The sequence below is a fragment of the Choloepus didactylus genome, chromosome 2 (assembly GCF_015220235.1).
Source record: "Choloepus didactylus isolate mChoDid1 chromosome 2, mChoDid1.pri, whole genome shotgun sequence".
Taxonomy (NCBI): Eukaryota; Metazoa; Chordata; class Mammalia; order Pilosa; family Megalonychidae; genus Choloepus; species Choloepus didactylus.
In genome coordinates, this window is record NC_051308.1 from 50,792,749 (window position 1) to 50,808,232 (window position 15,484).

Sequence of the window (15,484 nt, forward strand, 5' to 3'; positions counted from 1 at the left end):
TCAGAGTAATTTGGCCAAGTTCATGCCCTAGAGCTTAGTGGGCTTTAGTTTCCTCATCTAGAAAATGTGAGTGGCGGACTAGGGCTCAGGCCCTTTTGGCTCTCACATCGGATCAATCTGTGACTCTTTGACTCTGAGGGAGATACAGAAGTAGAGTCAGTAAACCTGATAGTAACCAGGTATTGGAGGAAGGAAGTGGGATGGTGGTGGTAGGAAGTGCCCCCTTAAAAGGACACACATTTCCAGACCTGGGTGATTGGGTGGATGGTGAGATCAGTAACAGAAACTGGAGCCACAAAGAAGGAGCTGCGGTCAGTTTCAAACATGCTGAGTTTGAAGCGCAGCTATGGATGTTCTTACGGGAGATCACGCAAATACACACACCTAGTCAGTGATTCCTTTGTTTATTGTCTGCCCTTCCTCCGTTTTGAACTCTCATTGTATTCTTCCTCTTCCTCCTTCCAATTATCTGGCCCAAAATGTCAGTAGTGCCATGATTGAGAAACTCTGCTCTTTCTGGCAGTAACCACTGCAGCATTGCAAAGTTCCACTAGGCAGAGAAGACTGGCTTATTCAGTTAGAAGTCAGACCATTATTGACAGAGGCATACAGGGAATCTGGAATTCTTGCAATGTGTTGTTTTTCATATGTAAAAATAACTAATGTTAATTGAGCACTTACTATGTGCTATATTTTTCTAAGTGCTGTACAGATATTAACACAGTTAATCCTCCCTACAATCCTTTGAGGTAGGAATTAATATGATCTCCATTTTACAAATGAAGAAAATGGGGCTAGAGAAGTTAAGAAGGTGGCCCATGTTCACATAGCAGGTAGGTGGCCAAGCCAGATAACAAACCGAAACAATCTGGCTGCTGAGCCACACACTTACACAGCAAGATAACACCTCTAGAAAACCACCAGTTTGGCCCACTTCTTTCATGGTTTCTCTAACAGAGAAACCTGGATCATAAAACTCCATTCAATACTTTCTCATTAAGACTTAATTTCAAAATGACTAGGTGGGATACTCTGTGGTCATGAAATAGAGATTTTTCTCTTTGCAAAGCTAATTGACTGCTAAAGGATCTACTTTCCTTTGCAAGATAACTACCCGTATGCCTCAGTTTCCTCATCTGTAGAATGGAGATATTAACTACATCATAGAGTTTTTGTAAGGATTAAATGAATTAATACAGTGCTTTTCAGCCATAGGCTGGTGCCAGTCTGTCAATGTTTGTTACTGGTCATGGGGAGATAAGCACAGAGATTAAGAGTAAGCATTTAGAAACTTTGATAGCAATTTGCCAGAGTAATTTTATGTCTATTAAATATAATAGAAAAGAAAAAATTAAACTCAAGTTTTATGTCTTTCAAAAATTTCACTTTGCTAGTCATTTTTATTGAATTCTACAAAAATATTGGCCCATGACAGATTGGAAATAAAAAAAAAAAAAGACTGTTCAACACAGATAGTGTGAGAAGCACTGAGTTAGTGTGCAGAGCATTTAAAACAGCACCTGACAGTTAGTAAGTGCTTCATAAATGTTAGATAAGAATAATAATAGGAGCACTATATTCTAAAAAATATGAGCTATCTATTGCAAAGATGTATGTTCCTGAGATTTATCTTATGCCATTTTTAATTCATCCTCAATTCTATTAAATCTCTTTCCTACAGTGTGGGCCATTAAGAGAAGTACTACTAGACTCCTAACTCGTTTATTATACATTATCAGACACTACATATTTTAATGGTCATTGTCTGCTATTGGTCTCTGGGGGAGAATAACTAGCCTAGTGTATAAGGATTCTGGTCATTAGGCTGCCACACAGGGTGACATGCTTTTCACTATGCCCCAGCTGCTAAGGGATCAGTGTCCCTGACTCATAATCAGGTGGAGAGACTGCTTACTCACGCTGTCCTCACTGTCCCTCTAATGCCCCTCCCAAGATGTGGTTCCGTGTCCCTTTCCAGAGGAATTACGCTTTTTAACAGTCCAGGCACTACTGGCTCACCCCAGCTGATCCTCAGTTTCCTGCAGCAAGGTATGGGAAGCCAATATTTCAAATAAAACAAATTCCTGGGTAACAGAAATATTAGTATTGAAATGGTTATACCTCTCCCTGATATTACTGACTGCCTATAAATTTTCATTTAATGCTAAAGTGAAAGGGGTGGGAGAAGAAAAAGGGAAATTCAATCCATGTAAGTATGTAGCACATCTGAGAAGAGTCCACATTGACTTCCTTGAATTGCACACTTTTCTCCATCCCTCTGGCCTTTTCTTTCCCCTCTCAAACCAATATTACATTCATATCACCTTCTCTTTTTTTTAAAATTCATTTTTATTGAGGTCTATTCACATACCATGCAGTCATACAAAAAAAAAGCATACATTCAATTGTTTACAGTACCATTATATAGTTGTGCATTCATCACCAAAATTAATTTTTGACATTTTCATTACCACACACACAAAAATAATTCACCTTCTCTTTTGAAACCCCAGTGAAGTTTTACCAGGTCACAGGCAGGCAGATCATGATTCTAGCTAGCCTCATTGTACCTCCAGTTAATGTTGTCATCCTATCTTCTGACTTCAGAATTTCTTGAAAATTTCACAAGGCCCTTTAGGGTAATCAAAAGTACAATGAGTTCTTGGAATCAAGACATAGAGGTCTAGAACTATTTCCCTAAAGACTTACTTGGCTCCATTTACCAGGCCAGTACCAAACTGAACCTCTGGAATAGTATTTTGTGGGTCCTTTTCTCCAAGAGCTTTTCATCCTGAATGGGAGTGAAAGTACCATGGAGAGCAGAGAACCTGGGCTCACACATTTCCTCTTTATTGTAGCTCTGAAGGAAGGCATCTTGCCCTGCTTAATCATTCACATCATAATAAAACCTCTCTGCCCCAGAGGAACCTGACTGAATTTCTTTTGTTAAAATCTCATTAAAGCCTGCTTCAGCCTATAATAATTTGTTAATAGATGGCAGTGCTATTTGGCTGCTATTGGGCTTTCTTTCATTTCTTCTCAGGTCTCATAATTGTTTCCTTATCTCCAAGGCATTTCGGTTGTCACTGAAGTGTAACAGATGCTATAGCTGCTGCAGACCACTTGGTGAGCATCCTGTGTTATCTGTGAGGAAAAAGATGTCTCATTAGTTTCTTTCCTTCCTTCTTTTCTTTTTAAAGCTGCTTCCTTTCTAGCTGAAAAATATGGCTCTATAAAACCAGGCCAAATTTCCAGGCATTTTCCCTTGCCTGGTGGTTTGCGTTAAACCTGCCTGCCAAGGGTCTCTCCCTCCTGCTGGGTCTACACAAAATGACCAAGCACACTCTTTAGATAAAAAGTGTTTTCTGAGCATCCATCCAAATGGCAACAACTAAAGCATTTTCAGAGGCAGGTGACAGAGTCTGTCTGTGGACAGAGAGGTCCAAAATCTCATGTAGACTCTGAAGATCAAATGAGATAAGGGAGGCAGGAGTGCCTTCTAGTCTGTAACCTGTGGAGATAGGAGCCAAGGAAGGGCTTGGAGCACTCTGGGTTCTGGCTGGGCTGTGGAAGACTCTGGTGGCCTTAAGCTTAAATAGAGACAGGTAGTACTTTAAGCATTATCATATGTTCTAGTTTGCTAATGCTGCCAGAATGCAAAACACCAGAAATGGATTGACTTTTATAAATGGGGTTTATTTGGTTACACAGTTACAGTCTTAAGGCCATAAAGTGTCCAAGGTAAAACATCAGCAATTGGGTACCTTCACTGGAGGATGGCCAATGGTGTCCGGAAAACCTCTGTTAGCTGGGAAGGCAGGTGGCTGGTGTCTGCTCCAAAGTTCCAGTTTCAAAATGGGTTTCTCCCAGGATGTTCCTCTTTAGGCTGCAGTTCCTCAAAAACGTCACTCTTAGTTGCACTTGGGGTATTTGTCTTCTCTTAGCTTCTCCAGAGCAGGAGTCTGTTTTCAACGGCTGTCTTCAAACTGTCTCTCATCTGCAGCTCCTATGCTTTCTTCAAAGTGTCCTTCTTGGCTGTAGCTGCTCTCCAAAAGTTCACTCTCAGCTGCACTGCGTTCCTTCTGTTATGTCAGCTCATTTATATGGCTCCACTGATCAACTTAGACCCACCCTGAATGGGCGGAGCAATACCTCCATGGAAATGATCCAATCAGAGTCATCACCCACAGCTGGGTGGGGAGCATTCCAAAGAAACACTCAAAGAATTACAATCTAATCAACACTGATAACCGTCTGCCCACACAAGATTACATCAAAGATAATGGCGTTTGGGGGACACAATATATTCAAACTGGCACACCATATCTACTGGCCATGAATTCCCTTTAGAAAGCATAAAGCAGAGTGGGGTGGAAAGGAATGGGTTGTGGGTTTTCATTTGTACTGCTGTATCTGTCAGTCAGTTTCTGCCACCAATCAGATGGCAAGCATGACTACTGAATCACACGGTCATCCCACAACCTCTCCAACCCTCTCCAGAAGGAAAATCCATCTAATGAGTTGACAGAGAAAATGGAATTCTATGAATACTACTACAAATAATAACTACATCAATATGCTACCACTTGTTAAGCACTTAACTCTGTTTGGTACTGTTCTAAGATGTCTGCATATATTAATTCCCTTACTCCTCACACAACCTTATGAGATAGGATTTATCACTACCGTTTTCAAGATAAGGAAACTAAGGCATTTGAATCTAAGCATTCTGACTCCAGGTTGAGTCCTTATGTATTTAAGCTTTTTGAGTTGAGATGTATTTCTATTTACAAACTGAGTTGAGATGTATTTCTATCTACAAATAGAGATTCAGCCTACCTCCATTATGCCAAACTACTATAAGATCCTTGGATTGGGAAGGTAGTTGAACTGTCCTGAGTTACTGGCCAGCTAGATCACAGTTATTGTTCTACTCTAAATCTAACTTTAGACTTACCTTTTCAAAGAAGGAACTTGTTATGCATTGAATTGTGTCCCCCCAAGAGATATGTTGACTTTTAATACCCATTACATCAGAATGTGATCTGAGGGGGAAATAAGGTCATTACAGATGGAAATAGGCAAGTTAAAATAAGGTCATATCAGAGTAGAGTGGGCCCTTAATCCAATGTAAGAAGGGGAAATTTGGACACAGACAGACAGATATAAGGGAGAATGCCATGTGACAACTGAGGTAGAGAACTCCGGGGATTGCCAGCAAACCACTGCCAGAAGCTAGGAGAGAGGCATGGAACAGATTCTTCCCTACAGACTTCAAAGAAGCATGGCCCTGTTGATACTTTGATTTCAGGTTTGTAGCCTCCAGAGCTGTGAAACAATATGTTTCTGCTGTGTTAAGCCACCCAGCTTGTGGTACTTTGTTACGGCAGCCCTAGCAAACTAAAAAAGGACTTAGTAATATTGAGGTCAGCAAGTGGCAGAGTGCATACCTTAAATAAGGCATGGAAATATAAAGAAGTATGGCTCAGCCTGAACACAACAAGGGGGAAGTGGTATGGCAGGTGAGGGGCTCCATCAGAGGTAAGATTGAGAGGCACTTGGGCTACCTAATAAGGCTATTCTCAGAAGCTTGGATTGTATCCTGAGGGCAATGGAGCATCCACTGTAGGGTTTAGTCATGGGGACAGCATGATCAGATCTGCCTCTTGGGAGCCATGCTGTGGCAGCGTTGCAAAAGATAGATCAGGGACAAGCAAGGCCAGGGGCAGGGACAATTCTTACTGTTGGAGCAGTCCAAGGGAGAGATATGAGGCATAAATCCACAGGGAGGTAGGGAATGATAGGGAAGGGAGGGGTCAGAACAAAGATATTGAGATGTAAGTTGTAAGATTTTATAGGTAGATATTACAATGATGATAAAGAAGAAGCTGTCTGGGAATATTCCCAGGTTTGTATTTTAAGTGATTGGGTGAAGGATGGAGTCAATATAGATAATACAGGTGGAAGAGCAAACATGGGGGGAAATTTTAATGACTTTGGACACGCTGAGTGGGTCCTACGTGGAGACTGTGGATATGAGGCTGCTGAGAGTGCAGCTGGATGTGGAGGCTTCCAGCTCAGAGAGGATCGAGAGCCTGACAGAGACACGGAGGGTTTCAGCCTAAAGATGGCAGATAAAGAAGGAGCATGTGATTGTCTACATGTAGCTTAAGAAGAAAAAGGGACAAGGACAGACAGTATTGGGGAGGATAAACTAGCATGTGCTGTGTGGCACAGTGATGGGAAGAACTGAGTAAAATTCTGGAAAATTCATGTTACCCATGTTTGTAACATCTTTGTATACTGCCTGTTTCTTTCTGGTAGTAACTGGTGAAAAAACAAAAGGGTTCCTGTGTTTGTCTTTGAGGATCCCAAGGAAGAGTATAGCTTATATGAGCTAGTAACCCGCCCAGAAGTTAGTCCTGAGGGGCTGAGAGACATCTGTGAAGGGGAAGGAAAGCACGGTGATCCTTGGGGGTGCCTGTGGGGAATAATGGGAGGGAAACCAACCCCACTGGATCTGGGCTGAGAATGTTTGCCCAGTAAGAGACTCCTGTAGTTCCTCACCTGGTGTTCTGCGCTTAAGGAATTGTCTTTCCATCTTCAAGGGAACATGGACAGTTTCCTCGAATCACTAAATGACTACCACAGATACCAAATTGGGGCCAAGGGGCCCTTCCTTTTCTGGAAGGCATGGCTTGACAGATTCATGGAAAAACAAGGACTCATTCAGCCCTGCTCCCTCCAGGACTGCCTGGGGACCTTCATTCCTGCTTTTTCTTCCCAACCAAATACACTAGGTGCTAGGAGAAAGTGTACCATGGAGACACTTTGAAGTCTGTCACCTTTGCTTTACAGAGATCAGCTGTCTGGACTGTATGCGATGGACTTTGGAAAATGTCCTAGATTTGTAAGTTCCCTAATTTCAAAGACTGAGACATCTGTTTATTAATTTTTCCTTTGCAAGACTGTGAAATAGGCAGTTGGTCTTCGAATCCACTTTTCTAAACTTTTTGGAATTACTACTCATCCTCTCCCTGCTTTCTCTTTATTCTCTTTCCCTTTCATAGGGTCCAATTTTCCCCTCTCCTTTCCAACAAAACTCATTCAAAAGGATGTGTTTCAAATCATGCACACCGATAATGCTTAGCAGGGCCACTGTATACAGTTGTGCAGGCTGGCACTGGACTTCCTAGGGATATCTTTAATTGGGCAGAAGGCAAATCTCAAGCCAAGGAATAAGTCAGAAATGGTGCAATTATAGTCATCCATGGAGCAGATGAGAGGTTTCTGAAGGGTCTAGAGGGACCTTTACCAAGTCCCTGAAATCAAGTAGGCAACTGCTGCCCGTGATGATTTAGAAACCAGTCCTTGCTTCCAGTGTAACCTCATAGGCAATTAAAGTCAATCCCATGTTGATGTTAAAAAAAAAAAAGCCAGTTGCCATTATGTTGAAAGACAGCATGTCAGCCATTTCTTCGGGGTGCCCTCTCTGTAGACCTAAAGCTTTTCTTCTCCAGTAAGATTAACTATCCCATGGAGATTTTACATAAGGCAGAGTCATTTGAGCTCATTGAATTTGGGGAATTTTTCTACTTCCCAAGTAATGTTTTGGTGAAAAAGGCCCAGCTCTTTGGAATACAAATTCTTAGCTTGAGATTGCTTGAGTGGAAATTTTTAATAAGCAGTTTCCTCTACTACAAAACTACTTAATATGTGACTTTCTTAATGTGTGTGCTCCCACAGAGGCTAATAAATGGACATTACTCTGGTATGGACATATCCTATTACTCAGCTTGATCCTAATGTCACTGGTGAAAAAAACCATTTGCTGCACGAGCAAACAGCTGAATTCATTATGTCCGGCTACATGAGTAATACCCAGACAGAGTCTTGTTGACACAGACAGAGGAAGCGCTGGTCTCTGAGGATGGCAGGGCTGCCAGGCTGCAGCAGCCAGGGCTTGCTGCTTTGGGGTCCCATGAATCAGAAGTCGCCACATGCTGCTGATAGGGTGAAGTATGGCAGGACCCAAGACACCTTCTTATTTCAGAGACAAAGAATAATAATAATAATAATAATAATAATAAAGACACCAGGAAGGAATAATCTCTAGGCTTATACTGGGGAGGAGGGTGATGCTCAGCAGAGGATGGAAGGCTGTTCTGTTAACCACACCTGCTGTCACTCGGTCAGCTGAAAAATAGGTCCTCTTTGTGCAGAGAGTTGTACTTGGTAACACGGACTCTGGGTGGGCTCTCTGGAGGACATTTGGTCTACGCCCTACCTTGGGGCAGAAGCACTCCCATGCCCGCGCCAGCCTGGGTTGGGAAGACTTGCCAGAAAGGAGACTGCGCAGACGCTGTCACTCAGTCTGGGTAGGCACAACCCTATTGAACAAATTTGGGACAGGTTCCTGGATTCAAGGAGGGACCACCCTTGAGAAAGACACTACCTTTAGCCTCTTTGAGAATCCCAGTGGCCAAGGGAGTCTTCAGTGAAGGCCTTGACTTGTGGAGCATGAAGTGACCCAGCAGCCCCAATGGGCAGTCGGTCCCTCAGACAATCCCTTCTTGGCCTGAAGCTGCTTCCATTTCCCTGACGATCCCCAGACTGCTCAGAAGGGAGGTAAAATCATTCCCCCAACCCATGCAGGCACCCATCTTACTGTGCTTTCCCTTGTACTCAAGAAGGAATGGGTTGTTGGAGTGTTCATCCTTTCAAAGTGTTACTGTTCCAACTGACTATGCTCCTTATTGGTTCTCAGCAAAGCGATTTTTTTCCTCTGCTGAACTTGAGCTCCAGGCAAATGGTCCACTAACTCGTAAGTGAAAAACCTTCTCCTTGAAGCTCTTCTTAAACCCTTCAATCTGATGTGATTCCCCTTCCCTTGTTCCCCTACAACAGTGTGTATCCTACTTCCACTTCATTCATTCATTCATTCATTCATTCAAGTGTCTATTGAGTACCTACTATGTCTGGAACAGGCATTGTTCTAGGCAGTGAAGACACTACCTAGACAAGATAATATCCTGATCTCATGAAGCTTACATTTTCGTAGGGGAGACATTCAGTAAAAAAGTTCCATCTATAACTGGGGCTGGTAGGCTCAAAGATTGTTACAGCTGGAGAAATAAAAATTATAAACCCTCCAAATTCTCTAATTCAACCTTGGTTCAAATTAAAACTGTAGGTCACACCTTACTCTCAGGGGTGTAAATCTCCCTGGCAACACAGGTTATGACTCCTGGGGATGAATCTGGACCCTTAGAACATCTTCTCGTCCAAAAGGGGGAAGCGAAATGAGACAAAATAAAGCTTTAGTGGCTGAGAGATTTCAAACGGAGTCGAGAGGTCACTCTGGTGGACATTCTTATGCACTATATAGATAACACCTCTTAGGTTTTAATGTATTGGAATAGCTAGAAGTAAATACCTGAAACTATCAAACTCCAACCCAGTAGCCTTGACTCTTGGAGACGACTGTATAACAATGTAGCTTACAAGGGGTGATAGCGTGATTGTGAAAACCCTGTGGATCGCACTCCCTTTATCCAGTATATGGATGGCTGAGTTGAAAAAGGGACAAAAACTAAATGAAAATACAGTGAGATGGGGTGTGTGTGATTTGAGTGATCTTTTTTACTTTTATTTTTTATTCTTATTCTGATTCTCTCTGGTGTAAGGAAAATGTTCAAAAATACATTGGGGGGAGAGCCAAGCTGATCAGATAGAGGAACACGGTTACTCGGCTGGCTGGGTCTATGGTCGCTCCGTGGGCCGCTCCCCGGCTGGTGTTTTTTTATCAGGGCAAGCTGTGTTCCATGGCTGGGAACTTCTGGCAGAGCTCCCACTATTTGCAATGGATTTTGGATAAACAAGATCTGTTGAAGGAGCGCCAAAAGGACTTAAAGTTTCTCTCAGAAGAAGAATATTGGAAATTACAAATATTTTTTACAAATGTTATCCAAGCATTAGGTGAGCATCTTAAATTAAGACAACAAGTTATTGCCACTGCTACAGTCTATTTCAAGAGATTTTATGCCAGGTATTCTTTGAAAAGTATAGATCCTGTATTAATGGCTCCTACGTGTGTATTTTTGGCATCCAAAGTAGAGGAATTTGGAGTAGTCTCAAATACAAGATTGATTTCTGCTGCTACTTCTGTATTAAAAACTAGATTTTCATATGCCTTTCCAAAGGAATTTCCTTACAGGATGAACCATATATTAGAATGTGAATTCTATCTTTTAGAACTAATGGATTGGTGCTTGATAGTGTATCATCCTTATAGACCTTTGCTCCAGTATGTGCAGGACATGGGCCAAGAAGACATGTTGCTTCCCCTTGCATGGAGAATAGTGAATGATACCTACAGAACGGATCTTTGCCTACTGTATCCTCCTTTTATGATAGCTTTAGCTTGCCTACATGTAGCCTGTGTTGTACAGCAGAAAGATGCCAGACAGTGGTTTGCTGAGCTTTCTGTGGATATGGAGAAGATTTTGGAAATAATCAGGGTTATTTTAAAACTGTATGAGCAGTGGAAGAATTTTGATGAGAGAAAAGAGATGGCAACTATTCTTAGTAAGATGCCGAAACCAAAACCACCTCCAAACAGTGAAGGAGAGCAGGGTCCAAATGGAAGTCAGAACTCTAGTTACAGCCAATCCTGAAACATTCCGAAGAATTCCATAGTGGATCACTTGGAAAAAAAAAACCATTGGACAGATTTCAGTAATGTCTTCAGTGGAACACAAATGAAAATGAATAGCTTGTTTCTGTCAAGCGTATTGGAAGTGATTTTATTTTTGCAAAATATTTTTTTCTTTGCTTAAATTGATTCTAATACATTGATTAAAATCTCTTGATTATAAAACTTTGGAAAGGTTCTAAGGGGACCTACAGACAGACATACATGGACATTTCAAAATTAATAGCTTTTTGATTAGTATACTTTTTTTAAATTTGGATAATAGAAGTTATAGCTTTTTATTATAATTAATCCAAGAAACACAAAGCATAATTTGTTTAAAATTCTCTTTGGTCACCGAAGGACCAAAAAAGAACATAAAAAGTCAAATATATGAGGGTTTTTTTTTTCCCTCCTTAATTTAAACTTTTAAACTATAGTTTAAGGAATCAAATCTTACAAAATCCTGGAAGATTTTGATAATGATGTTGATAATTTCAGGGAAATTAATCAAGTACCTATTGATTTAAAAGTGTATTTTATTCAGTAGTTTTGATATCTTGCATGGAAGATACTAGCCCAGTTTAGCAGAAAAGTGCAATATGTATAGCATACTTTTGACATTTAAAAAGTTATATTCTGTAACCATTTTGAAATGCTGGGCAAACTTAAAAAAGAAAAAGATCCTACTTGAAGTTATTTGCAATTGATTCACAGTTTAATCAGGCATTTTGAAAGTTAATTTGATAAAACACCATAATATGGTTGAAATTTGGTAAAATTTTAATGTTAATTTTACTCTACTGTGAAAAGTTTTTATAAGGTATACACACCCTAGTTTATTTTTGTGTTTTAGTATGGATTTACAAATTTACTACAGATATCCTGAGCCAGGAACGTAATCAGGTTTCAGGCCAGTTTGATACTGGCTGTTCTTAATTCTGATATTAGTGTAGGACTTCAGACTAAATATTATGTCAGTGGGACTGTGCTGTCTGTGCAACTCGATAAATTAATCATTTTCTTCAGACTTGAAGGAGAGTGATAAAATTTGGAGACATAGGATGTTGATGTACGCTTTAAGGATTAAAATTTTTTTATAAATCAGTTGTGAGTAATGGATTTTTAAGTTAAATGTTGACTTCCTAGTATAAAACTATAAGAATAAAAGTAAGTTCTCCAGATATATTGACTAGTGTCTTGAATTTATCTTTCTGATTCTGCCTTATTTTGTTTTCTGAGAGTCCCTCCTTTAGATAAGCATCAAAGTAATGCTTTCTATAGTATGTCAAAGGGATAATTTCAAATGATTTATAAGCACACTTTAGAGTCCTGCTTCCTTTGGAGAGTATCAGATAAGCTGGGAAGGGAGACTAGGTTTGGAGTCAGTACCAATGACAGATATAGGGCTTCTAGGCTTAGGGAAGGATAAGAAATAAGAAAAAAAGCTCTCCTGGGATCTGAAGGAATTAAGGTTTGGCTTGGGTTGGAAAGGCAGAGTGATTATATAGCACAATCATTGTCTTAACTCTAATTTTCCCTTTAATCTTATCTATTTTCTTTTTTGAGACCATACAAAAGTAGATGAAATAGTGTAATGAGCCTCCGCATACCTATCACCCGGTTTTAAAAATTATCAATTCATGAACAATCTCATTTCATCTGAACTGCCACCAACTTTCCCCAATTTGCTTAGTATTTTGAAACAAATGCCAGACATCATTTCATCCGTAAATATTTTAGTACATATCCCTAAAAGATAATGGCTCTTTTTAGACCATAATAAAAGTATTATTGTACCTGAAAAAGACTTAGTTAAAAATAATTTCTTTATCAAATATTAGTGTTCAGATTTTTGCAAATATCATAAAAAAGTGATAAATTTAGGGCTACACATTGCAGTTCATCAACATATCCTTTAATCTTTTTAAATTCATGGATCACTCCATCTCATTTTAAAAATTCTCCTCACAACTTATATTTGAAGAAACTGGATCACTTGTCTAGTAATAGTCTCCCATCATCTGATTTCTACTGATTGCATTGTTGAGGTGTTCATTTAACATAGTTCTTTCTCTTCTATATATACTGTAAATTGTAATTAAATCAGGAAGCTTTTATCAGGTTCAGACTCTTTTTTTTTTTTTTTTTCTTTTCCTAGACTACTGTATAAGGTGGTGGTATAATTTTCCATCAAAAGGCATATAATTTCTGGTTGTGTTCTGTGATTTAGCAGCCATCGATACGTATTGTTTTTTAAAAAGTCAAATATTAGCATTAGGCTTCCCTGTGATAGCCACTAGCCACATAGCTATTGAACAATTGAAATGTGGCTAGTCTGAGTAGAGATGTGCTATAAATGTAAGAATACACATTTGATTTCAAATACTTAGTACAAAATGAAAGAATGTAAAATATCTCATTAATGTTTGTATTGTTTACATTTTAAATGACAATATTTTGGATACATGGGATTAAATAAAACATTATTAAAAGTAAAAAAAAAAAAAAAAAAAAATACATTGGGGTGATGAATGTATAACTATATGATGGTACTGTGATCAGTTGATTGTACACCTTAGATGATTGTGTGGTATGTGAATATATCTCAATAAAACTGAATTTAATTAAAAAAAAAGTAATGAAGCTCTGGTTCATGCAACAACATGGACGAACCTTGAAGATGTTATGTTGCGTGAAATAAGCCAGACACAAAAGGACAAATATTGTATGATCTCACAGATATAAAATAATTAGAATAAACAAACTCATAGAGTTAGAATCTAGAATATAGGTTCCCAAGGGGATTGTGGGTAGGAAATTGGGAGTTAATACTTAATTTGTACAGAATTTCTATTTAGGTGGATTGTAAAGTTTTGGAAATGGATGGTGGTGATGGTAGCACAACATTGTGAGTATAATTAACAGCACTGAATTATATATGTGAATGTGGTTAAGAGGGGGATATTTTAATTGTTATATATATATATATATTTTACTAGAATAAAAATTAAAAGAAAAGCAAACAAACTGTAGGTCACAGAGGTATTCACAATCCCTATCATGATGAATAGTGTCTTTTTGCTGACTCTAAGTGCTTACCTGAGGTTGCCAAGCTCCAAAACTGTTTTTTGACCCCAAATTCCCTACTTCTCCTTCTCCAATCAGAATCTTTATTCTTACAGGACAGTTGCTTAACTAGGTATCAGAGAAAAAGCAAGCTTTTTGAATTAATTAATACTAATGTGTGAATGACTATTTAAGACTTAGTCATTCACATATGAAGATATTTGCCTTTTTTTGTAAGAGAAACCTTACTTTCCCTCAATAATATCTAGAGTTTCAGAACTCAATATAAAATGGGAAAAACAAAAACAAAAACAAAAACAAAAACGAAAAAACACACAAACCTATAGAAGTTTCTACTAGATTGTAAGCTGTGAGTTTCTTGAAGGCAGAGACAACTCATTTTTAAGTGCTCAATCACCTAGTCCAATCATTTGGGTGCCTAATCAATATTTATTGAATTGAGATGAACAGAAAAATAAAGTAAGAGAGGATAGGAGGAGAGAGGGAGAGAGTAGGAGAGCAAGGGGAGGGAGAGGAGAGAAAGGGTGGGAGGGAAAGAGGAAAGAAAGGAAGTAAGTGGGAAGGAGAGAGCAAGAAAATACGAATGAGAGGGAAAGAGAACCAAACACAACCCAAATTATGGTACTATTTCTGGTTTCTTTTGCAGTCAGGGCCCTCAGAGGAACTGTAGCAAGGAAGAATTTATTTCCAATAGAGAGAGAAAAAAAAAAACTACTTCTGCTTCAGAGTGCCAACAAGAGAATGAAGCCAGGAGATGCTGAGCCCTAAGGAAAGACAGTGATCAAACCCATACATTTTCTATTTTCTAGGACGATACAAATGACTCATAACAGAAGACTGGCCACCATCAATTAGCCTCCCCGAGGGACCCTTGTACCCAGAGGAATGGGCTCATCATCATCCAACAATCACAGGAATTCAGGAACTAACCCTGTTAGGATTATAAAAATTGATCTCTGTAGATTTAATACAATTAAAGAGTCTGCATTCATCCCTACGAGGCTGCAGTGGAATTTTCCACTGAAGCCAAACTAAAATAGAAACTTGACAGAGAAGCGGAGGTCAGAAGGCAGGGAGCTGGGACCATCAGTTTTCTTTAGGATCTCAGGAACTAAGGGAAGAACTCTTTTTTAGCTGCTAAAGAAAAAAGTGTAGCAGCAGACTCTGGCTGTAGGGAACCCAAGAGACCAAATGCTCCAGAATTCAGAGGGAAATGGGTGCAGGGCCTCTGAGCGATGGAACCCCTGAGCAATATCAGCCCAAGGGGACTGGCATCAGTTTTGCCAAGGTATGCCTGAAGGCTGTAATCTGTGCCCAGTGTGACTGGCCTGCTCTAGATAGGTCTATCAGAAATAGTTCTGCTCAGCCCACAGCCCATAAAATTGTGGGCATTTAAATGTTTGCTTCAATCTGAACCAGCAAAGAAACCAAACAGTTTCTGGACTTAAAGCCAAACAGAAAGAATTCTGACCTTACTATTCAGTGGTTTTATGACCTTGGTCAAGCTACTTAATTTCTCTTATCCTCCGTTTCCTCATCTGTAAAGCAGGGGGTGGGTGATCTCTCTATTTCTCTACCATTTAATTGCCAGACACTATGCACTTTACAAATATATTATCTTCAAAAAATAAAAGAAAGAAAACAAATATATTGTCTTCATTCTTCACCATCACCACGAGAGGTAGCCATTATTATATAATC

The 15,484-nt window shown here is 39.5% G+C and overlaps 1 protein-coding gene across 1 annotated transcript; it reads left to right on the forward strand.

The window, feature by feature from the left end:
- The first annotated feature begins 9,720 nt into the window (after window positions 1-9,720).
- LOC119515660 (cyclin-C-like) lies at window positions 9,721-11,877 on the forward strand. Its single transcript, XM_037811768.1, has one exon. It carries the CDS (start codon window positions 9,765-9,767, stop codon window positions 10,674-10,676), a length of 912 nt encoding a protein of 303 aa, XP_037667696.1. The 5' UTR covers window positions 9,721-9,764; the 3' UTR covers window positions 10,677-11,877.
- The last annotated feature ends 3,607 nt before the right edge of the window (window positions 11,878-15,484 follow it).